Source organism: Xenopus laevis, chromosome 5S (assembly GCF_017654675.1).
Source record: "Xenopus laevis strain J_2021 chromosome 5S, Xenopus_laevis_v10.1, whole genome shotgun sequence".
NCBI classification, from domain to species: domain Eukaryota; kingdom Metazoa; phylum Chordata; class Amphibia; order Anura; family Pipidae; genus Xenopus; species Xenopus laevis.
Genome location: NC_054380.1, coordinates 27,776,507 through 27,801,891, shown reverse-complemented (window position 1 = coordinate 27,801,891; position 25,385 = coordinate 27,776,507). Strand labels below are relative to the sequence as shown.

The 25,385-nt window shown below is 38.9% G+C and overlaps 1 protein-coding gene across 1 annotated transcript in view; it reads right to left on the bottom strand.

Moving 5' to 3' along the window:
- Positions 1–763: 763 nt before the first annotated feature.
- pnpt1.S (polyribonucleotide nucleotidyltransferase 1 S homeolog) overlaps positions 764–25,385 on the bottom strand; it is a 49,014-nt gene continuing 24,392 nt past the window's right edge. Inside the window, exons 16-28 of the mRNA XM_018265094.2 lie at positions 21,340–21,406; positions 20,889–20,978; positions 18,484–18,537; positions 18,283–18,392; positions 13,532–13,603; positions 13,386–13,449; positions 10,628–10,711; positions 9,388–9,471; positions 5,987–6,093; positions 5,852–5,907; positions 5,110–5,188; positions 3,032–3,079; positions 764–1,015 (exon numbers count right to left, since the gene is read on the bottom strand). Coding sequence (XP_018120583.1) covers positions 875–1,015; positions 3,032–3,079; positions 5,110–5,188; positions 5,852–5,907; positions 5,987–6,093; positions 9,388–9,471; positions 10,628–10,711; positions 13,386–13,449; positions 13,532–13,603; positions 18,283–18,392; positions 18,484–18,537; positions 20,889–20,978; positions 21,340–21,406 — 1,056 coding nt within the window. The 3' untranslated portion in view covers positions 764–874. The remainder of the gene's footprint in view (positions 1,016–3,031; positions 3,080–5,109; positions 5,189–5,851; positions 5,908–5,986; positions 6,094–9,387; positions 9,472–10,627; positions 10,712–13,385; positions 13,450–13,531; positions 13,604–18,282; positions 18,393–18,483; positions 18,538–20,888; positions 20,979–21,339; positions 21,407–25,385) is intronic.

Genomic DNA, 25,385 nt, shown 5'->3' with positions numbered 1-25,385 from the left:
TTCCTGAAGCGGCAAAAAGACCTAAATCGGCGAAAAAAGCAGAAGCCGAACTCCCGAATCAGCGAAAAGACCCAAAGCCACAAAATAACCGAAGCCGAACTCCCGAATCGGTGAAAATACCTGAAGTCACGAAAACAGCCGAAATTGAAGTCCTGAAGCGGCACAAAGACCCAAAGTCACGAAAGGAGGCGAAGTTGAAGTACTGAAGCCATGAGTTCAATTGTACTGAACACTAATTTGTTTTTTTATATTTTTTTAATCCCCTGGCCACCAATGTTTTGTTAAAAAGTATTCTTTGGGGCCCCAATTTTTTTTTTTAACTAGTAAGGGGGCCCCTGGCGCCAATGTTTTTAATAGGGGGGCCTTGGTCACCAATTATTTTTTTTTCAACTTGTAGGGGGGCCCTGACCACCAATTTTTTAAAAAACTTTTAAGGGGGGCCCTGGCACCGCAATAGCTTTTTATAACTTGTGTGTGTGTGTTCGGGGGGGTTACCTTCTTTAGCGCTGATGTCTGTGTGGTCTTTTAACTGTTGTGTGGAGTGGGCGGGATCTGGGGTTAGGCCCCCATTGAAAATTGTTGTAAGGGGCCCTGAGATTTCTAATGGCGGCCCTGGCTGCAGGACAAGTCAAAACACACAAAGGCATGGTATTATATAGATAGAGAAATGTAGACATAGGGGACTACTCTACTACACGTAGTAAAAAAATGTTCCATTTGCTTTTCTATCAATGTACAGTATTAAAAAAACAGAACGCAGCACTTGTATCAAATACATTTTAATCAAAATAATTAAAATATATATGTACAGAATATACAAACATACACGTTCATTTCAGGTGAGAAAAAGCCGGTGCTTATTTTACGCTGGGTTCTAAGAGGAAGGGTCTGCTGTTCCCATGGTAATACTGTTCCTGTCATTCAGGGTTTTTATTACAGTGGCTGCAGGAGACTGAAGGATTTTTCTGGAGAGCCTCATTCTGCCGTCTGTTGGATCACGGCCAAAGTACTTCACCTGTAAAGTGTAAAACAGCGCTCTGTTAGGCTGGTGTTAGCATTATGAGGGTGGGATTGATGATCATTATTACCATTCAACATGCATAAAGCACTGATATATGATGCAGGATTAAGCTTCTTAAAACACAAGATAATTATAGGCCTTGCCTGAAAACCAAAAACAAGGGAACAATTCACTCCTAGGGAATTATGGGAAGAGCCATACAAATGATCTATTATATTCCCATCCAGAACTACCGGTTTATTAGCAGATATACAGCACAACCATATCTTAACTGTCACTATAGGAGTATAATCATTCATAAACAGACTGGTTTATCGCTGTACTAAATCAACTCATACTATAGTAACCCTTCTTTAAAAAGCAACTTAGCAACAGTAAAGAAGTCAGCAAACATTTCTACTGGACTCTGTACATAGTCCACAGGAGGAGTATGCTGGATTCCTCTTGCAGCCTGTTCAATGTGCGTATCAAAGAAGAAATTCTTTTTTTTAAAGGGGAACGCCACAAAAAAAATACAAGCTTTTGGAAAAGTAAACATAATTTTAAGCAACTTTGCAATATACATCAATTAAGAAATATGCAGATTTTTCATGCATATTTCAGCCCCCTGCTCTCCTGCTGATCTGTCTGAATACTTTGCTGAGCTGGCTGACTACTGTTACTTTGTATCAACAGCCAGCTGTCCTCAGCCTGCATCCTCCAAACCCCAAAATTCCCTGCACACATGATTTAAAAAAGGAACAGAACATCACAGTGCAATGCATTGTGGGTATATGTAGTTCCTGCATGCTGTATGTAAGATGTGGAGAAGTTGTTACAACTTGTAACATCAGTGTTTAGTCCCTCCTTCCCTGCTAGGATTTCAAATGATGCAGAAATAGAAGGACTGTTAGGGAGCTAGCACAAGGGTAGATTCGGGGAGATTTAGTCGCCTGACTACTAATCGCCTCTTCTGCGGGGCAACAATCTCCCCGAACTGCCTTCCTCCTGCTATAATGGGAAATGCCAGCGCTAATGCACTCGCGGCACTTCGATTTCCAAAGTCGACCGAAGTTGCCTCACGAAGAAACTTCAAGCGACTTCAGAAATCAAAGAGTACATTGGCGGTGGTGTTTTCAGATTATAGCAGGAAGAAGGCAGGGGGAAGGCAGTTCGGGGAGATTGTCGCCCCGCAGAAGAGGCAATTAGTCGCCAGGCGAATCTGCCCGTGTGCTAAAAACAGATGGATTTCAGCATAGAAAATGGCATTTATTCATACTTTTTGAAGAAACAGGTATATTAGGGGTTCTGTGTTATGTGGGCCTCTATCAAATTTTGGTTTGGAACCCGGAGTTCCCTATTGAATCATCCTAATATAATAATAATGAGTTCAAGTGCATGCTTGGGATGTGTAGTTTACTGGATAAGATGTCTTTCTGTAATTTGGATCACTATACCATAAAGGAGAAGGAAAGCTCCAATCCAATAGGGCAGCCCCCAAGGACTGTAATGACCTACCAGATATCCTGGGCCGGTGCTCCTGTTTCTACTGTGAATGCAACGGCCACTGGATTTTGAAGAAAGAAGAAGGGAGAAGAGGGCCCAAGGCTGGTGCAGTTTTCAGCTAACAGGAGCACCAGCTGGGTATCAGGTAGGCCATTACAATCCTAGGGGGTGCCTTAACATTTGGCAACCCCCTTGGATTAGCGCTTTACTTCTCCTTTAAGACTGCAGAGAATCATCTACGATTCAAATAAACCCAGGATTATTTTGAAACACTGGTACCACAGTCACTGGCACAGCAAAATAAAAAATCACCTGTGAAAATAAATTCTAACTGGTAATGTGGATTATACTTGGGATCCAGTGATGTAAGCCTAGACTGAATGCCAAATAAGACACTATTAATTATACAGCATTACACATATTAAATCATGACCCTAGAACAGTGCTTTTCTCACTTTGGTTTGCTGTAATTGTGCAACTTTGCTAAATCTTTATTAAAGCAGTTTCTGCCTTTTGAAATCATACCTGGATTTGTTGACCAATTTCAAGACCCAAAGCGCTTGGATGTCTTATCTGGAACAGAACATGGAAAACAGTTAAAGCCAAGATACATGATGAATTCATCTATTATTTTTAGGAAAACAAGTAGAAGAAAATAATGTATATATGTTTTGCATAAATTTCCATCTGGCTGCCCTTAAGGTTATATATACCCAGCTTTGCTTGTGCGCTTCGGCCAATTTCTGCTGGACCATGTGTGCATGTTTAGAAAGTCAGGGGCCCTTTAAAGGAGAAGTAAAGCTTAACTAAGTAGCTAGAAATATTGTACATTATTTTTTATGTTTCTGTACCAGCCCAAGGCAATCACAGCCTGTTAGCAGTAAATATTTGTATCTCCAAAGATGCCCCAGTAGCTCCCCATCTTCTTTTCTGTTGATTCACTGCACATGCTCTGTGCTGCTGTCACTTACTGAGCTTAGGGACCCACTCACAATATACAGTACACATAGAATATAAACAGATATACTGAATATAAACATATCAACAGCTGCTCCAAGCCCACTGAGCATGTGAGTGTCACAAACGCTTTCCAAGATGGTGACAAGTTTGAAGTCCTGGATCATTGCTTCTATTGACAAGCTGAAACTTTAGGCTAGTGCAATAGGTTCAGTATATAAAATATGGCATTTTTAACCGCATTTATTTATCTCCTTTAAGACTGAATACTCAGTGATTTTGGTGGGTCGATGATTATTGGTCTCAACGGAAATTTCCGCTGTCTATCTGAAAGGAAGTGAAGAGGAGCCGCAGCTCTGTCTTCTCTTCACTTTCTGTAAAAAATACAATGTATAAAAAATGAAGAACAAGTACAAATTGTCTCAGACTATTAGGGGCAGATTTAACAAGGGTCGACTTTTGAATGTGAAAAACTTCAAAATTCTAATTAAAGAAGACCAACCGTAATTTATATATATATATAAAAAAAAAAAATCAATTTTTCGGCCTAATTGGTCTGTTTTCGATTGAATAGGTCAGTTTTCAATCATACAAATTGAAGTAATAGCGCATTCGAAGTCCACCAATTGACTCCAATTGACCCCATAGGCTAAAACAGCAATTCGGCAGATTTTAGATGACAAATGGTCAAAGTTGAATTTTTAAAGAGACAGTACATGATAAATTTCGAAATCTGAATTGAATTGGACTATTCTCTAGTCAAAGTACACAAAAATTAGCTAAAAAAACCAAAAGGTAACTAATTGGATGGACAGTTGTTAGTCACACATATTTTACTGCTGTTGTCCTCTAACTTCTTCAAGGGATTCTGTCATGATTTTTATGATGTTGTTTTATTTATAATTACACTGTTTACACTGCAAATAATTCACTCTACAATATAAAATTTTATTCCTGAAAAGCAAGTGTATTTTTTTTTTAATTGTAACATCTCAGGTCATTTTGCCTGGTCATTTGCTTTCAGTAAGAGCCAGCACTTGGATCTGCTTTATGGCAGGCTGTTGTTTCTCCTACTCAATGTAACTGAATGTGTCGCAGTGGGACCTGGATTTTGATACTGAGTGCTGTTCTTATATCTACCAGGGAGCGGTTGTCTTGTGTTAGGGATCAGCTATCTGGTTACCTTCCCATTGTTCTGTTGTTAGGCTGCAGGGGGGAAAGGGAGGGGGTGATATCACTCTAACTTGCAGTACAGCAGTAAAGAGTGACTGAAGTCTATCAGAGCACAAGTCACATGAATGGGGGCAGCTGGGAAATTGACAATATGTCTAGCCCCATGTCAGATCTCAAAATTAAATATAAAAAAAATCTGTTTGCTCTTTTGAGAAACAAATTTCAGTGCAGAATTCTGCTGGAGCAGCACTATTAATCGATGTGTTTTTAAAAAAAACCTTTTTTTTCCCATGACAGTATCCTTTAACTGTAGGTATTCGAGCAGTCTGATTACCATCATGCTGGTTCACTCACTGCCCAATTCACTTGCTAAGTGTGGTGAAATGAAAGGAGTACCTTTAAATTACATCTCTGTTTATCTCTGGTGAAATCAATAAGCAATGATATAAGATGCAATCTTTATTTTGCAGTACCTTTCGATGATCAAGCTGCGAATTATGAAGTAATACAGGAGTCATATTGGGATAAAGCTTCACCATCACACCAATATCCCTGCAAAAACATCAATTTCACATAAAGTAAGATTACAATTTTATGTTAACAGTATAATATAAATTTTATCTAGATAAACGTTTGTTTTGCATGCAACAATTCATTTGTTAATTATGCAAGATTAGTTTCATTGCTTTGGGGCCTAAACGTCTTTAGCTATAATGTTTATTACTGCCGAACTGTTGCACAGCAAAGTGATATGAACCTGTTATAAGCGCAGTGTGCGCTTCCTATATTGTTAGAAACAACAAAGACACCATAAAGCCAATGGCTATGGTGTGGGATCCGTTATCCAGTAATCCATTATACAGAAAGATCTAAATTAGGCCATCTCCCATAGACTCCATTTTACTCAAATAATTTAACATTTTAAAAATGATTTCCTTTTTCTGTGTAATAATAAAACAGTACCTTATACTTGATCCCAACTAAGATATAATTAATCCTTATTGAAGATAAAAAAAAAAAATTTAATGTCTAAATAATTTTTTTTAGTAGATATAAGGTTTGGAGATTCAAATTACAGCAAGATCTCTTATCTGGAAAACCCCAGGTCCCGAGCATTCTGGAAAACAGGTGCCATACTTGAACTCATTTTTAAATATCTTAGATGTGTATCTGCAGAGCTGCACTCAATGTATGTGAAAAATATGGAAAGATTACCTGATTTCGGTTATTGTGGCTGTATAAACTGCACCAAACTCTAGTTGATAATCTTGCTGAAAAACATATAAAGCAGCATATAAAACTAATGTAGGTAAATTCCATTTTAATCCCCAAAAAACGTGGTTTACTTACATCATCTTTACAGACGTCATTAATGAATTCTCTTGCTTCGTGCATTGCACTGGGCGTAGGAGCAAAAATAGAAAATGTTTCCTCATCTATCTGGCTTACGGTGACGCCTGAGGAAAAAAAAAAAAAACCAGAGGCCGTTTACATAAACAATAGGAGACAAAAGTTTGGGCTCTAGATTACAATTTCCTGATGTCATATTAAAGTTCTAGTTGGAGAAGCCTGTTTGTTTAACAGATGATATGGATATAATTCTGTGAGTTATGAGATAAACGGGAACAGATTCTATGAGGGTGCCTTTCTTTAATACCCCACTTTACCTTTATCTTAAAGGGGACCCGTCATCCAAAAAATCTTATTTTATCATGTTAGTCAAGCAAAATGAACTTTAATTACACTGTATAAAATGATTTGAATCTTGTTTCCATCAGTCTGGGAACTTGTAATTATAGCAAGCAGGCAGCAGCCATTTTGTGGACACTGTTATTAAGACAAGCCTTGCATCATCTCAGAATCTTGTTTGTGTACCAGAATGGGGGACCCAATGTCCATCCCCATGTCCTGGCTACACAATTAAATGGTTAAGAGAACTGGGGGAATGTGGAGAGAGCAGTGACAGATAGGAGGTGCTGAAGGGAAAGAAATTGCTTTCCCAGCCTCTATGCCTAAGGCATAGGGGAGGGGCAAGCAATATTTGATTGAAAGCTGAGATTTTTAAATGAGTTTACAACAGCTATGAATGCTTTAATAAAAAAAAAAAAAGAATTTGGATTTCATGTTTAATTTGAAATATATATTTATTATACAGATTTTTATGTCTGGATGACAGTTCCACTTTAAATGGCTCTATTTTGTTCTCACCCCATTCTATCCTTCTTCTGGCACTGCTTGCTCTCCCCCTCAATTAGCTCTGTGCTGGGCCTTCTCTCTTCCCACCCATTTCTTCTGACCTTACATTCTTGCAACCCCTGCACTTTCTCTCCTATTATCACCTTTTGTCTGCCATTTCCTCTTCTGCACTCTGTATGTCCTGTCACTTCCTTCTTTTTGCCATTGTTCCTTTTACTAATGGGCTTTTTATTGTCTAGTAACAATCATGCCATTGTTGTGCAGACTGTAGCCATTCAAAGCTTTAAGACGCTGCTAGAAGCATAGCCCTCTTATCAGTGCATCTGAATGCATAATATACTCCTATATTAACTTCATTTATACTCTGAATCCAGTTAGTTTGAATCATGGTACAGAGCTTAAATTTTATCTACAGTGCCACCTTCTTAACACAGTTTTGCCTGTGTACTGTACTCATTTTCTCCCTTTCCGACCTACCCGAAGAGTTACATGGACTAGAAAAAACAACGTGTCAATCAGCCTCCTATGCCTAACCTTCATTTTAATGTTTCTCTCTAGACTTTGCTTTTAACGATTTATTAAAGGTTAAGTTTTACTACTAATTTTTGCTTCACTTGAGTCTCGGAATTTACGGATGGGAAGGTCCAGCTATATGGGTCAGCTCTTTTTCTTTCTTCTATTATAATTACTATTTGACCCTGCACACCATCCTCTGTGTTTGATGGGCGGTGCTCCCCAACCATTAACTCTTTGGGCATTGAAAGTACTAAAGTACTAAATGCAAGTTATACACTAAGGGGCACATTTACCTAGGGTCGAATATCGAGGGTTAATTAACCCTTGATATTCGACTGCCGAATTAAAATCCTTCGACTTCGAATATCGAAGTCGAAGGATTTAGCGCAATTCGATCGAAGGAATAATCGTTCGATCGAACGATTAAATCCTTTGAATCGAACAATTCGAAGGATTTTAATCCATCGATCGAAGGATTATCCTTCGATCAGAAAAACCTTGGAAAGCCTATGGGGACCTTCCCCATAGGCTAACATTGGCCTTGGTAGGTTTTAGGTGGCGAACTAGGGGGTCAAAGTATTTTTTAAAGAGACAGTACTGCGATTAACGAATGGTCGAATATTCGAATGATTTTCAGTTCGAATCGTTCGATTCGAAGTCGAAAGTCAAGTAGCCAATTCGATGGTCTAAGTAGCCAAAAAAAACATTCGAAATTCAAAGTTTTTTCACTCGAGCTTAGTGAATGGGCCCCTAAATGGCAGTGTGTTGGGAGTTTCCTTAAATGAGAAGGATCTAGGGGTTTTTGTAGATAACAAGTTGTCTAATTCTGGGCAGTGTCATTCTGTGGCTACTAAAACAAATAAAGTTCTGTCTTGCATAAAAAAGGGCATTAACTCAAGGGATGAAAACATAATTATGCCTCTTTATAGGTCCCTGGTGAGGCCTCATCTGGAGTATGCAGTGCAGTTTTGGACTCCAGTCCTTAAGAGGGATATAAATGAGCTGGAGAGAGTGCAGAGACTAAGTGCAACTAAATTGGTTAGAGGGAGGGAAGACTTAAATTATGAGGGTAGACTGTCAAGTTTGGGGTCGTTTTTTCTGGAAAAAAGGAACTTGCGAGGGTACATGATTACACTTTACAAGTACATTAGAGGACATTATAGACAAATAACAGGGGACCTTTTTACCCATAAAGTGGATCACCGTACCAGAGGCCACCCCTTTAGACTAGAAGAAAAGAACTTTCATTTGAAGCAACGTAGGGGGTTCTTCACAGTCAGGACAGTGAGGTTGTGGAATGCACTGCCGGGTGATGTTGTGATGCTGATTCTGTTAATGCCTTTAAGAATGGCTTGGGTGATTTTTTAGACAGAAATAATATAAAAGGCTATTGTGATACTAAACTCTATAGTTAGTATAGGTATGGGTATATAGAATTTATGTAAAAGTAGAGAGGGGTGTATGTGTGGATGCTGGGTTTTCATTTGGAGGGGTTGAACTTGATGGACTTTGTCTTTTTTCAACCCAATTTAACTTTGTAACTAAGTTATAATTAAAATGTTAAATATGATCAAAGATACTTGCAGCATTTTGTAGTTGGGTTTTGCATGCTAAAGCAAAAAAGCTACAGGCTTTCCCACAACATAGTATATGTGAAATATGTAAGATAATGCTCACTACAACATTTAAATATCAAAGTGGTAATGTTTATTGCTTCCAGTTTCCCTGGATATTGGAAATGCTTATAAGGCTTAAAAAAAAACATTTCAGCACAAAAGAAAGCAATGTTAAATTCATTGTCCATACAATAGTGATGGCCTGAGTTGGGGAAATTATTTCAGTATTATTATGGCAAAGCCGAAATTCTTTATTACTAGAGCTTGTTTTGCATCATTTGTATGGCAGATTTCTGTCATAGATTAGGCCTTATAATAGCTGAAGCTGGAAATATCAGAAAACAGTTTCACTAATACTCTGTTATTCCTGTTACAATGAAGGTGTTGTTGCTGGGGACTGGGATTGTTTATTCACAGACTGACCTGTTTCAGCTTGTATCTTCTTTAAGTTATATCCTCCCGGGCCAACAAAACGCATTCTTTTAGACAAAGGCACCTGAACCGTTTCTGCAAATCAGGCAACAACTGTTATTTTAAATATTTTGCACCCTGTGGATTTTATGCATTACAATGGAGGTTCAATATTTTTTTGACAATCAGTGACCGGAGTCATAAAGGCAATGTAAACCTACGAAAAAAAAAAAGTTTGCCTAATGAAAGATTGCAGTACTGAGAAACTTTCCAATACACATTTCGATTTTTAATAAGGTATTTGCCGATGAAAACATTAAACGAGAACTTAACGCCCCTCCTAAAAAGAGTCCCCATCTGATAGTCTCCATTCACCCCCTCCTCGCTTCCTCCTTGCATAGTCCACTACTTAAAAAAAAGTGTTGCAGAAGGTCACACAGAACTCTCCATGCAGAGTAGCGCAGGGGAGCTCACGGGCGCCATCTTATATAAAAATGATGTAAACCCCTTTCTTAAAGGAGAATTAAACCCCCCTCCTATGGGTGGTGGCAGACGTGGCTACTCGGGGAGATTAGTCGTCCATCGACAAATCACCTCTTCTTCAGGCGACTAATCTCCCTGAAATGCCTTCCCACCCCCATGATGGCACTCAAATCGCCTCTGCTTTCCGAAGTCGCCCGAAGTTTCCTCATGAGGCAACTTCGGAAAATGAAGCGTTCCGAGTGCCATCCTGCCGGCGATTTACATTCTAGCCAGCGGGACGGCATTTAGAGAGATTATTTGCCCGAAGGAGAGGTGATTTGTCACCGGGCCACCAATCTCCCTGAGTAGCCACGTCTGCCACCACCCTTTTATTCTCCTTTAAGCAAAAGGGTTTACATCGGTTTTTAATAAGATGAAATACCGGAGGAAAAATCTGCATTATTGGAAAAAAATATGAAAGATTGCACTTTGTATCAGGTAGTTTATGCTTATGATACACAATGCCCTGGTGATTGAGCTGCCAGGTAATATGAATCTGAATTTATTAATTTACCTTGTATAATGACTTAACAATTGTATATATACTGTGGGTTGGACCCTAAGCTTAGGCAACCGACAGCAGCACAGAGCATGTCCTGTGAATCAGCAAGCTACAACATATTAATGGAGGCACAGATCTTCACCGCCGAGGGGCTGTAGTTGCATTGGGTTAATGAAAAGGCCCATCATATGCAGCGGTTCTAGCCTTTCTTCTAAACAGGCCACTTACCTATTACTGGGCTGTTTTCTTTCTTGCTTGCTCTTGGTTTTGCAATAACTTTATTCATAATTTGTATAATTTCTTTCTTTGCCACTATTGGAATAAATGAAGGAAACAACCAATGTGAAAAATGAATCAGTTCGTATACTTTTTGTGTAAGACCCATTATACCTTTTCCATAAATTGATTTGATATTACAATATAATAGTCCTATTGGGTAATCTTATCAACAATTGTTCCTTGACATAACCAAAAACATACCAAAAATGCTTTTCCTCCGCTGCTGGATGCTTTCCTATGAAATCTGGAAGCAGAGGTGGGGGCGGTATCTGGTGCGGAAGTGACATCACACATAGGCGCATTGCATTGTGACATCACTTCTACCAATGACACCGAGCATGTGCCAGTGGGTACGAAGCGATCTGGTGCTTAGGGCAACTCCAGACCAAAATACAGCCCTAGCTCCCAGCATGCTTTAACGCTTGATATAATGTTAAAGCATGCTGGTATTTGTCGTCCAGCAACAACTACGTAATATGTGGTTAAAAACCTTGATTTCAGGTAGGTATTTGTACGTAGTACAGTACTAACATTATGTGTAAAAAGAATACCTTCTATTTATAAACTTAAATGTAGGATTAAATACAATGGGCGAGAAACCCCACAGACATAGTTACTCTTTATTTGTATTACATGGCCTAATGCTGCTATAGATTCTAAAGCAGAACCTTCATGGACATACCATGACAAACATACACACCAGCAGTCTGTAGCCTATGTGCAGCTTTTGAGTAACAAACCCATTACATTTTAAAGGACCACAGAACATGAACAGGGAGTATAAATTGATATGTATACGATTTTCATTCAAATAAATAAAATAACCAGTACAGATATGGGACCTATTATCCGGAATGCTTGGGACCTGGGGTTTTCCGGATAAGGGAACTTTCCATAAATTAGATCTCTGTGCCTTAATTCTACAAAAAAAATCATTTAAACATTAAATAACCCCAACAGACTGGTTTAGCCTTCAATAAGGATTAATTATATCTTAGTTGCAATCAAGTACAAGCTACTGTTTTTATTATTACAGAGAAAAGGGAAATCATTTTTTGAAAAATTTGTATTATTTGATTATAATGGAGTCTATGGGAGATGGCAAATCCGTAATTCGGAACTTTCTGAATAACAGGTTTCCAGATAACGGATCCTATACCTGTATAAGGTACGCGGTTCCTTTAAATTTGCATTTTTTCTTGCTCTTTTCCTATTGGTGTCCTCTAGTTTAAATACTAATATCGTGTTGCACGCAATTAAACCTATGATTACATTCCTTTGGGCATGAAGCGTGTAAGGCCTTAGATATGATGATCTAAATACAGATTTTTCCTATTTTATTACTGGTCTGTCGAGTGCCCTATACCTATATGTTTTGCATTGTTATGGCTTGTCTGCTTCCCTGAGCTGAGGGTCTGGAGCACCTGGACTACCTTTGAATACTGGTGAGTTTTTAACTCTGATTTGTGCTTTGACGCTCCCCCTTTTCTTATTCTACAACTAGGGCTGCCACCTAGGCAGAGAAAAAGGAAATCAGTTAAAAATTTGAATTATTTGATTATAATGGAGTCTATGGAAGATAGACATCCCATAATTCTGAACTTTCTGGACGACGGGTTTCCGGATAACGGATCCCATTCCTGTACTCCGTAAAAAAACATTTTAAAACCTGTGCACTAAAACCATGAGCATGGATACCCATTAATATAGTGTAGTCTTGTTCTCACACATTAGTCAATGGTACATGCGGAAACCCATGTATATTGTAAAGACCTGACCTCCCACCCACCATGAGGAGGCCATTGCCATATCGGGACACAGGGGTTTATCCACTTGTTTATTACCATGACCTGATTTTTTGCGGCATCAAAATCCTCATATGCCATTAACTTAATGTAGGATAAACAATGGAAGGACATGCTTGCTTCTGTTAAAATTGGTCTACTGTGATATAAACTGGCCTTCATGTTTTATATTTTGTGTTTTTTTTTTAATAATATTGCTTTTTGTTCAGCAGCTCTCCAGTTCAAAATTTCAGCAGCTATTTGGTTGCCAAGGTCCAATTTACCCTAGTAACCAAGCATAGTGCTTCAAATGGGAGACTAGCAGAAGATGGCCTGAACAGAAAGACAAGTAATCAAAAATCACAATAATATAAAAATTGCAGCCTCACAGCTATATTTTTTTGGCTGCTGGGGTCAGTGACCCCATTTGAAAGCTGTAAAGATGAAGAACAGGATGTTAAATGAATCAAACACTAGAATAAATAAAAGACCAATTGAAAAGTTGCTAAGCATGGGAGATTCTATAACTAAAAGTTACCTTAAAGGGGAACTATCGTGAAAATGAAAATTTAATATAAGCTTCATCATACTAAAATAAGAAACGTTGTAAATACAATTAATTACATATTCGGTACGATTTCTGAATTAAATCACGTTTATCTTCACTATTACTCTCTCAGCACATCTTTCTTTTCATTCTCTCTCCCAGGAGTTGGGTGTCAGATATTCAATGACAGTTAGATCCAAACCGATATTCAATGACAGTTAGATCCAAACCATCCAATATATCTTTTAATTTTCATTTATAATTTTAATTTTTGCGATAGTTCCCCTTTAAATGTGACTTACTCTTTTAAAGGCCAACTCTTAAAAGCAAATCTTTAATAGTTAATAAGTAATGTTACTATGAACACAATATTTACCCGTCGCCTGCTGAATGGCTTCCATTACAATTTTGAGTGGCAATCCTGGGATTTTAATATCAGCCTAGGATTAGAAGAGTTATTATTTTACTACAAGGGTATTTAAATAAAGAGCACGTGAAATGAAATGCAGAAAAGTCCATTACCTGTAAAGCAGTTATACCTTTGCTGGTACCTGCCATTTTAAAATCCATATCCCCGTTATAGTCTTCTATTCCCTGGAAAAGAACATAACATATGCAAAGGTTTCATATAAGGTACAGTTATGGGATCCGTTATCAGGAAAGCCATTATCCAGAAAGCTCCGAATTACAGAAAGGCCATCTCCCATAGACTACATTTTATCCAAATAATCCAATTTTTTTTTTTAAATGATTTCTTTTTTTTGTAATAATAGAACAGTGACTTGTACTTGACTAAGATATAATTGACCCTTATTGGAAGCAGAACCAGTCTATTGGGGTTGTTTAATATCTACAGGATTTTCTAATAGACTTAAGATATGAAGATCAAAATTATGGAAACATTAGTTATCTGGAAACCCCCAGGTACCGAGCATTCTGGATACCAGGTCCCATACCTATAGTGGTTCCACATTGTGTTTCAAGGAACGCGTTCATTCTGGCAACATTAAGGGTCAGTCCACACGAGCAGATTTGGGGAGGTTAGTCGCCCCAAATTGCCCCTTCTTGGGGGCGTCAATCTACCTGAACTGCCTTCCCCCTGTCCTCCACCGACTAAAATGAAAATCGCCTGCGGCAATTCACACTCGGTGCTTTGTTTTCCGAAGTCGCCTCATGAGGAAACTTCGGGCGACTTCGGAAGACGAAGCCCTGCGTGTGATTTGCCGCAGGCTATTTTTTATTTTAGCCAGATTTTCATTTTAATTCTTGTAGCAAACATTTACACTAAACAAACACACACGTGACTGGGAATAAAGTCCTTCTCTCACATGTTATAAAAAAAATTGTCTTTCATATAAAATTAAACAAAACACACTTTAAAATCTCTCAGGAGATGATAATGGAGGGGCAATAAAACGAATAACAACAATAAAATTGTAGCTTTACAGCAATAATTTTTTTTAGCTGCCAGCATCAGTGTAAAGCTGTAGAGGAAGGCAAAGGATTAAAAACAAAAAAAATGATATATCAATTGAAAAGTAAAGGATAGGAGGTTCCCTCAAGAACAAATGCATAAGCAGCTTCTATACACAGCCATTTCCCCCAATGATAAGTCAGCATATTGATATTTGCTTTATAGTAAGAAGTTTGGCTCTGCACCAGTTTATTGACTGCAGTGAACTCACTGATGTCTGCATAGAAATTGTGAATAGTAAGAGAATGGTGTACATGTGGTTTAGTAGCCATATATATGTCCGGATGGGACGGGAACAGCCAAAATGCTAATGGCTTTTACTGATTTTAAAGGGACAGTGTGCACATGTATAATTCATTTTCAACAGGAGCAACATAAATAGTAATTTTACTTTAAGGGTGGTGGCACATGGGGAGACCAGTCGGCAAGCGACAAATCCTCTCTACTGAGGGCGACTAATCTCCATGAAATGCCTTCCTGCCAGCAAGAATGCGAATTGCCGGAGGGATGGTATACGCGCCACTTCATTTTCCAAAGTGGCTCGATGTAGAGTCCTGCAGCAGGCCGGATACCCACAGGTTACCCACAAAAAAAAAGCAGGCACCCTGTGGAATGAGGGGAGGATTTTCAGGTACGGGTATAGCTGCCGGTCTATTGGTGGCGGGTCAGGTTGCGGGTCTCATCTAAATTTTTCTCTTATGTAATATTGTCTATATTTTACTCCTTTTAAAGTTTTACAAAACGTGTTGCTGTCCCGCCCACTTTTGATGACGTCACTTCCAGTTTGCAGCACCATGGGTTGCGGGTCAGGCTGCGGATAAGGCAGTTGCAGGTCCCGGTCGTGTAGTGGATCAAAGTGGATAAATATGCAGGTTGCGGTTCAGGTTGCGGGTTCGGGGTCTTCGGAAAGCCAAACCCATACTTCTTGCCAGCGGGAAAGCATTTTGGGGAGATTTAGTTGCCTGCAGTAGAGGAAATTTGTCGCTTGCCGACTTACCTCTTCGTGTGCCACCATCCTAAATATGTTTTGCCTACTCTTTCAGTAATACAATCAATCTATATTTTCCTTAGGTTTTATAATTAAACCTAAATATGAAGCTATTGCAGGCTTCTAACTTCTTGGTTCTTGCAAGCAAAAAACAAACAAAAAAACTCACCTCCCCCCCCATGCATAACGGATGTCTACTGATCTGTAAACCAAAACAGTGCCAACAAAGGGAAGAGAGGGGGTGTTTGCATAGAATTTTATTATCTGTATTTTAACTAACCTGAGCTACAGGGGAGGTAGACAATGTGAAAGCAAAGGAATGCATCGTTAGGCTAATGCCACGTGTATTGTTTTTAAAAATTCCCTCAGCAGTGTAATTATGTAAATAAATGAACACAAGAAGATTCAAGCTGATTTTGGTCAGGGGTTCTCTTAACATTTGCATACTGCATTCGGTTATAAGTAACTTCCTGTTCCCACAATGCACTGCATCATTACACTGGCGCATTTATGTTAAATAAAAGTATACTCAGCACAAGCCCTACTCCTTGAATTCATGCTGAACAATGGGTATACCGTACCTTTAATACTACCATCTATCATCTTGTGCTTGTATGTATTCAGAACTGCATGTACTGGTTCCAAAATGCCTTATTTATACCGGTCGCACCAATTCCCAATAATCATTGGATCAATAATCATAGAAATGTGGCAAAGGAGACTTGTAGAGCTGTGCTGCAAATCACCATTACATGTTTCCGGCTTCAAAGCTGGAAACAGGCCATGTGAATATTGGGTGATCTGTTCAGTGTGCCTTGTCCTAATGGTGCTTCTACAATTTTTTGTAGCTGCTGTGGTCATTGTCTTGTCATAATTCCATTAGGAGAATACAAAAAAAATTTAAGGTATTTAAACTTTTTTTTGTTTTTATACACAAATTGCTCCTGTTACAGATAATTAAAGGTTAATTCCCTCTGTGGTGCTTTTAGGGTAAGGCCAGACGAGGAGATTCGGGGAGATTTTGTCGCCTGGCAACTTATCGCCACGTCTTTTGCGCGACTATCTCCCCGAACTGCCTCAGCGTCTTTTCCACATAGGCTACAGCGCAAAATCGCCTGCGCTAATGCACACGCGGCGATGCGTTTTCATTAGTTGCCCAAAGTTGGGCAATTTTGGGCGACTATTGAAAACGCATCGCCGCGTGTGCATTAGCGCAGGCGATTTTGCGCTGTAGCCTATGGGGAAAAGACGCTGAGGCAGTTCAGGGAGATAATCGCGATATTCGAAGTCGAAGGATTTAACTTCGATGGTCGAATATCGAGGGTTAATTAACCCTCGATATTCGACCCTTAGTAAATGTGCCACTGGGTGTGTGTGTATCTGCATTTACAGGTATAGGACCTGTTATCCAGAATGCTCGGGACCTGAGGTTTTTCAGATAACTAATCTTTCCGTAATTTGGGTCACCATTTAATCATTACCGCAACTAAAGACAGTAGGATTGCTTAGTCACCAATTAAGATTCATTCAGCTTAGCTACCATCAGGCACAAGGCACTGTATTATTGCATCATTATATATTTTTACACATGCATTATTACAGAGAAAAGGGAAATCATTTTTCAAGTGATACTGACACAAAAAAAAATACTCCTTAAAGGAGAAGGAAAGCTGCCAAAGCAGTTTTGTGCCAATAGATTAGCCACAATAGTGCAAGCTTTAATGCTATATTTATTCTGTATAATGCTTTACTATACCTCTATAAGCTCTCTAACAGCTGCCATATTAGCTTGTTGTGACATCACCTACTGCCTGAGTCTCTCCCTGCTCACTAAGCTGAAAACAGGAAGTCTGATACAGAAGCCCATGTGTACACAATAGAAGGAAAGAAATGCAGTGTTTCTTTTGACTCAGGACTCAGAGCAGCATTACTTTGAGGGTTTACTGGTGTATTTTTATAGACCTTTCTGGTAAAGCTTACTTAGTTTTAACCTTTCCTTCTCCTTTAAAATATAAATATACATTAAAAGTAACCTAACGGTTTTTCGCGGTTAGGTTTGCATAAACTTGACTATTCTGCCAAGCTGTCTTTCTCTTCTCAGGTTTCTAATGTGAATGGACTGCTGCTGCACAAATATGGGAGCCCCCTCATAAAGGAGCATTAGGCAGGTAATTTTAAAGCATTGTACAAATACTTTTATGGCAAAATTTTAAATAGCATACAAAGACAATGTAAAAAAAAAAAAAAGGGTTATTTCAGGCATCAGTTAAGTATTTGCTTAAAACAGACTCTATGGGAAATGGCCTTCCTGTAATTCTGAGCGTTCTGCATAATGGGTTTTTGCATAAGGGTTTCCATACCAAGATAGATAAATATTTCTAGCTCTGATAATGTTAAAATGCAGCATAAGGTCGATGGTTAAGCGTGGGAGGAATAAGGAGTAGGCGTAAGTATATAAACTGAACACAAGGAATAAACATTAAGCATTAGGAAAATGCCTGTAAGCATTCTTTTAACGTTAATCGTTTTTCAGTATAAACAGTGAACTATTGCTAGGAAAAAATATTACATACGGTCACTTTATGTTACAGTGTCTCAATTTGTAAAAAAAAAACAAACAAAAAAAAACCAAAACAAAAATCACAAAGCAAACACACTTGAAATTGTAATATCTTGCAGCATGCCTTATCACTTTCTATTTTGAAAGGCCATGATTTTAAGGTGATTAGAAAACAGACACTGTATGGAGGAATTCTGCATTTCTAATCCTCGCAGTGGCATCATAGATGATTATTAAAAAAATGCACCTACCAGGATATCAGTGAGTAAGCGATAATCTTGAATTTCTCCATTTTTCTCAGGGCTATATTTTGTTACTAAACCTATTGCAACTCCAGCAACAGTAGCTGAAATCGGTACCCCTAAAAGAGTTAAAAAAAACAGCAACAACTATGAAGTGGTTATGCTCAACATAGATTTCAGAATAAAGTCTTTAATAATTTGAAATGTTACCTGCATCCATTAATGCCAAACTGCCACCGCATGCCGAAGCCATGGATGATGAGCCTGCAATGTTTAATGTCATTGTTACTATATTCTGGAAAACTAGCCCAGGAGATTGTCCTGGATAAAGTGGCCATAGATGTAAAGATTTTAAAGATTTTTTCTTTATTGTAAGACCAAGCTTATTTTCAAACAATCGTTTAAATTTATGATTTGTCCATCAACTAAAAATACCATTTTGAGCAATATAGTCTACTTGAAGCCAGAAAAACTGTGGTAGCTGCCTGCTTGGCCCTGCAAACAATTGGGCAATGGATAAATTTCACTGTCACTGAAATTTTTTAACCTGCCCAATCAATTTTCTGATTGATGGTGGATGAAAACTCATTAGATGCACGATCGTTTGGTGCCCACTTACCTCAAAATAATTTGTCAGATCGCACTAAAATCGGTTAAGGAGGCAAATTGTAAATGGGTTGTTCACCTTTCAATTAATTTTTAGTATGATGTAGAGAGTGACAATCTGAGACAATTTGCAGTTGGTTTTAATTTTTTATTATTTGTGTTTGAGTTATTAAACTTTTTATTCAGCAGCTTTCTGGTTTGCAATTACAGCAATTTGTTTGCTAGGGTCTAGATTAGGGGTGGCCAGCACGTTGATCGCGGATTACCAGTAGATCGCAGTCATGTTCCTGGTAGACTGCGACCTGGAGTCAGAAGTGCGCTGGCTTGGCTGACTGCTGTGAGATCGACCACCTGCCCTTCCCCTCTGCTGAGGGGAAGGGCGGGCGTTCTCCAGTGGCGTATTTAAGGCCCCCGCTTCCGAGTCCAGAAGGGCCTAACTGCCGGGCTCTGAGAGGACCTGCGACAACCGCCGCATTCGGGTCACCGCAGCACGAACCCGGAATTTCTCAGAGCTTAAAGAACCTATAGAGCCACTTGCCTTGGCTAAGGAATATCAGCCATAAACATGCGCTTTTGAACTACAGCTTTGCATTTCTTGTGGCTAGGGTTGCCATCTGGCCGGTATTTTACCGGCCTGGCCGATAAAAATTATGCTTGATGTCAATGTTATTAATAGGAAAAAATGTCAATAATATAGGAAGGCCGGTATTTTTTTCCAGAAAAGGTGGCAACCTTACTTGTGGCCTGTGTGGCTGAGACGTAGCTCTTCTATCAGAGTGAAGCCAGGGTAAGCCTTTGGAATTACAGCTCTGCTTATAGATGACTTGCTGCTGCTGCCTCTCTGCTGTTAAGAAACCATGACAATGTGTCTGCTGGTGCATCATGTTTCTTAGACATTGCCAACTTGACTGAAGATGTTGTTGAATTATACTTCCCAGCAGCACCCTGCAGCCTGAGTCTGGCAGGTGCTGCTGCTAGATATAGTTCAGCAATGTCTAAAAGGCTCAATTAGATATGGCAATTAAAAGAGTCTTACAAACTTCTGTTCTGCACAGCAAATAGTTTCTTTATTGTATCCAGTGGTGTATTTAAGGCCCTGCAGACCCCACAATGGGGGGGGGGGGCGAATCCGGAAGTGGTAGTCGGGCTCACAGCAACGGACACGGAAGGGAGGGAGGTCTCGCTCACAGCAGTAAGCACGGAGATTGAAAGGAGGACTGAGAGCAACAAGCACGGAGGGGAAGGGAGTGTGTTCAAACTTTCATAACCTACCAAATTTGGTAAAATTAACTTGGTAATTAGGGGGTGTGGTCACAAAATGGGCGTGGTCAAAAAAAATTATGCCACGTTATAAAGGTAGATCTCCTGATGGGGTCCAGGTGTCATGAATAGATCCCAGTGTAACAAAGTCTGGGCACCCCTGGTCTAGGTTATCCTAGCAACCATTAATTGATTTGAATAAGAGACTGGGCTATGAATAGGAGAGGGCTTGAATATGGCTCTGTAGCCTTACAGAGCATTTGTTTTTAGATGAGGTCAATGACCCCCATTTGAAAGCTGGAAATCGTTTTAAGAATAATGCAAATAATCTAAAAACTATATATAAAAAAAATAATGACAACCAATTTAACAAAGTTTGCTTAGAATTAGCCATTCTATAACATACTAAGAGGCAGGGTCGAGGTGAACTTTCGAGTTCAAAAAATACGAATTTCGTGCCAAAAAACTTCGCCTTAATTTTGTTTGGTCTATTTGAATTCGAATTTCAAACTTTTTCAAATTCGACCCTTTATAAATGTGCCCCTAAAAGTGAACTGAAAGGTGAACCACCACTTTAACGGCTATGGTGACCTTTAAAATAACAGTATTTACACATTTAACTCCAATATTCCATTAAGCAATTAGCTTGCAGGGGTCTAAAGTTTGGACCAGACCAAATCCCCCCCCCCCTGTAAATGCATAACACCATTTGGAAATTAACAGCAATGCAAGTTCCTGAAAGTACTTACCGTTGGACTCCAATACTTCAGAGGTCACTCTTATTGTGAAAGGAAAATCTTTGGGTATAACGGGTCTTAATGCTTTCTCTGCAAGGGCACCTGTAACAAATAAAAAAAAAACACCATGCTCCTGTGATTTAATAATTTAATGTAAAGCACCAGCCAAGTTTTTAGTTTTTAGCCTAGCTCTCTGGCTACGTGCTTCAGCATCAGACCACTAAAAAGAAAAAAGGCAAAATGGAAGTTCCTGAAGACATTCCAAGGTCCTACAACTAATGGGGCAGGCTAAAATTACCTTTTTCCAGAATAGGAATGATGGAAAATAACTTTGGAGCCTAACTTCTGATAAGTAGAGCAATACATATACATACATATAACCGCACGCACGACACACACAAAAATAAAAACCCAGCACCTAAATAAGTGGCTTGCAAAATGTCTTTTTTGTTTTATAACTTACCATGACCGAGTTCACGTCTGTTCATCCCAATCATTTTACCAATTTCATTAGTTGCATATGGTGGAAACTGAAAATAAAAAACAATGTTAAAAAAAGTGGACAGTTGCTGCTTTATTGAATTTGAGAAGAAAACACAACAGCAAAGAGTAGGCTCAGTTGGACATTTCACATGCAGCCTGTATAGCCAGGCATTTACTGTATCTGAAGGAATGAATTTAGAATATAATGTGTCCTGTTTTGTCTAAAAGTCTTTCAAATTCTGTCGCTAAAAAACACTTTCTGCCTTTAAATGATTCTAAACTTTAATGCATTTTGATCTGCCAAAAAAATATTTTTGGAAATTTTGTTTAAGTAAATATTTCCAATCTCTCATATCCAAAGTTATTTAAATTAGTAGTGAAACTGTCACTTTAGCCGCAAAACTACGTAATTTACAAATTTTTATTGCAAAAAGTATTTTCCCAAGGTGTTAATACATGTTTTTCTGCAAAATTTAATTTTAATCAGTATAGTATTTTAGTATTTTAAATACTATATGTACTTTATTTCCTTTGGACAATCTAATCACTTACGTGTTAAGCACTCTGATAGGCTGTCCTGAACACTTCTCTGATTGGTGTGTTATATCACTGGTTGTGCAGAATTTCCCTAGCCTATGACTAAGTGCCCACAAGGCATATAATATTATATACTAATTGTAATAATTGTAACTGTACCCCTTAACATGGAAAAAGGAAAAAAAAAGGTCTTTGGATATTTTTCTAATGGAATGTTCTGAATATAGTGTGGGCAGGAACAACAATGGTTAATGAGGCGTTCCAGCAGTAATGATCTGACCCCAATTTGATTGATTTTAATTTATGGGAGGGTCTGTTTGCAAATGCATATATTGTAAAGGGGGAGCATAAGCTTTGTTCACTGAGATGGCGTATGATTAAGTGCTGAGAGGCATGAAACGCGTTAGGCTTCTAGCCATAAACAACCATGCCCTTAGTTAGAGAAATATTAGGCTTGAGGACCACAGTTTAACTTTGCCCCTTTAAAGGAATTGTTCAGTATAAAAATAAAAAGTTGGTAAATAGATAGGCTGTGAAGAGTAAAAAATGTTTTCAACATACTTAAACCAAACAGTGGCAGGACTAGGTATTACTGGGCCCCACAGCAACTTCTTTTTCAGACCCACAAAATGTTTAGCAGTTGACTTGTTTTACCAAAATTTATTGAAACTGTACATGAATTAGGGCCTCATGGGACTCCTATACCTCCAGGGCCCCCCTGCAGCCACAGGGCCTCTATAGTTACGCCCCACCAAGGCCAAAAATATAATGTATAACGGCTGGAGTGACTTCTAACATAATATGATTTCTAACATAATAGCCAGAACACTACTTCCTGCTTTTCAGCTCTCTTAGTTTCCACTGATAAGTAACCAATCAGTGACTTGAGGGAGGGGGGCACATTTGTGCTTTTGAATCTGACCTACATGCTAAGGATCAATTGCAAACTCTCTGAACAGTTATGTCCCATGTGCCCCCCCTAAAAGTCACTGACTAAAGGTGGCAATACACGGGCAGATTTAAAGCTGCCGATATCGGTCCTTTAGACCCATGTGTGGGGGCTCCCAACGGGTGCTCCCGATCGATATCAGGCCAAAATCAGCCAGATATCGGTCAAGTTTGATTTTTACGTACATTCCAGGACCGATTCGGCTAGTTGATGCAGTCCTGTGATCCGTTGGAGCCCATTCGTAGTATTGTAATCCGATCGTTCGGCCCCAAACGTTCGGATTCATCCGATATCACCCAGCCGTTAGTGGGCATATCGGGTTAAGATCCGCTCGTTTGGCGACCTTGCCAAACGAGCGGATTATTATCAACATGTATTTATATAGCGCCAACATATTGCATATTATAGTATATGGCCATTGCATAGTATAGTGTATGGCCACCTTTACTCAGAGTTAGAGAGCTGAAAAGCAGGAAGTAGAGTTCTGGCTATCATCCAGTCACTCCAGCCTTTATACATTACATTTTTGGCTAACTAACTATAGTACAACATTTTTTAGTTTGCACAGCCTATTTACCCAGTTTTAATTTTTACACTGAACTGTTCCTTTAATAACATAAATCCCTAATGTAGGACTGCTTTTTATGTATCCAAAAAATCTATGATTTTAGCTGAAAGCAGCTGGAAGCAAATTCAACTCAAACTAGAAAGCCATCTGCTAATTTTGGTACTTCTGGTTAGGATCCACAAGAGACCCATCATAGGCTGGTTATATAATAACACAGGTATAAATTCATATAACACAAGCAAAGAAGAGCCAGTGTCAGAAAAATGTCAGAAAATAGCACATTATGTTTTTTCCTTTTCTTGAAAATTCAGACATGAATAAGGCATTTGTTTACTTCTGATTTCTATTATCTGTCATTGCCAGGGAACCAGCATAGCAGGATGACGCCATTGTGTGACAGCGTATGGGCTCCTGTTGTGTGAACATTAACAAAAAGGAGAAGGGGAAGGGCAGCCAAATGAAATGCGTATCCACTTCTTCGCCCCAAGTTATGAGTAAGACAATTTCTGGATGTGTCATAATGACTTAGACAGTGATAAATACACCTTCATAGTATTTTAAAAAAGGTTCAGCATTTTGAACCGTGAATTGAGAGAATAATTTCAGGGGACTGTGAGTGTAGTAAAGAAGCGATTATGATTGGCAAATGTAACATAAATGCAAGCTCGTCGGATTCACAGGCAGTGGTGAAATCAATTAGATGCGTTTTGTGCAATAATACGCACAGGCATGCCTACGATTACATGTATTATCACACAAAGCTCATCTGGATTTCAACATGTGAAGTAAAGCTTGATTGATTTTACCACTGATTTGATCATTGATTTTTGCATGCAGGTCTGAAGAGTGTGTGTACAAGTTACATTTAATGGGCTGCACCTGGACTACCAAGGAGTGTTGAGTAACCGAGACTTCATAGAACACTTTTATGATTAGATCAAATGAAAGGTCTGGGGCATGGGCACCACAACCCGATTTGGTGAGCGCTAGATGATTTGCTAAAGCTCCTGCTTTGTATTAATGACATTTAGGCGGTTATTTATCAAAGGTCGAATTTTCGAATTGATGTGAATTTTTTTTTTTTTTTACTCTAATAAATTGCAAATCGAATGGGAGGTTATTTATAGAAAATTCGATCGAATGGGAAAGATCTGAAAATTAGTTTTGTATTTTAATAGAATACGAATAAAACTCAAATCCAATTTTCCTCCAAAAAAAACTCGAAGGCTATTAACATATTGAAATGGGCCAATGGACCTCTTCAATTGACTTGTACATGAACTCGGAAGGTTTAAGTTGGCGAATTTTCGAATTAGAACTGTTTCCATGGTCGAGGTGTGATATATATGACAATTTAATTTACATTCTAATTGGTGCTTTAAAATTTGAATGGGTGAGTTTTGACCCAAGAAAAATTCAAATTTGAATTTACCATTCGAACCTTAATAAATTTACCCCCTAAGGGCAGAGACACACGTGGAGATTCGGGGAGATTTAGTCGACTCTTCTTCGGGCGACTAATCTCCCCGAACTGCCTTCCCGCCGGCTAGAATCCAAATCGCCAGCGGGATGGTACTCAATGCTTTGTTTTCCTAAGTCGCACAAAGTTTCTGGTGAAAACAAAGCGATCCGAGTGCCATCCCGCCGTCGATTTCTATTTTACCAAGCAGGAAGGCAGTTCACGTCTGAAGAAAAGGCGATTTGTCACCAGCGACTAATCTCCCACGAATCTCCACGTGTGTCTCTGCCCTAAAAAAAAAACAGTCAAGACCTTCTTCATAGAACACCTTTATGATTACATCAAATGAAAGGTCTGGGGCATGGGCACCAGAACCGGATTTGGTGAGCGCTAGATGATTTGCTAAAGCACCTGCTTTGTAGTAATGACATTTAGGGGGTTATTTATCAAAGGTCTGATTTTCGAATTGATGTGAATTTTTTTTTACTCTAATAAATTCGAATGTACTGACAA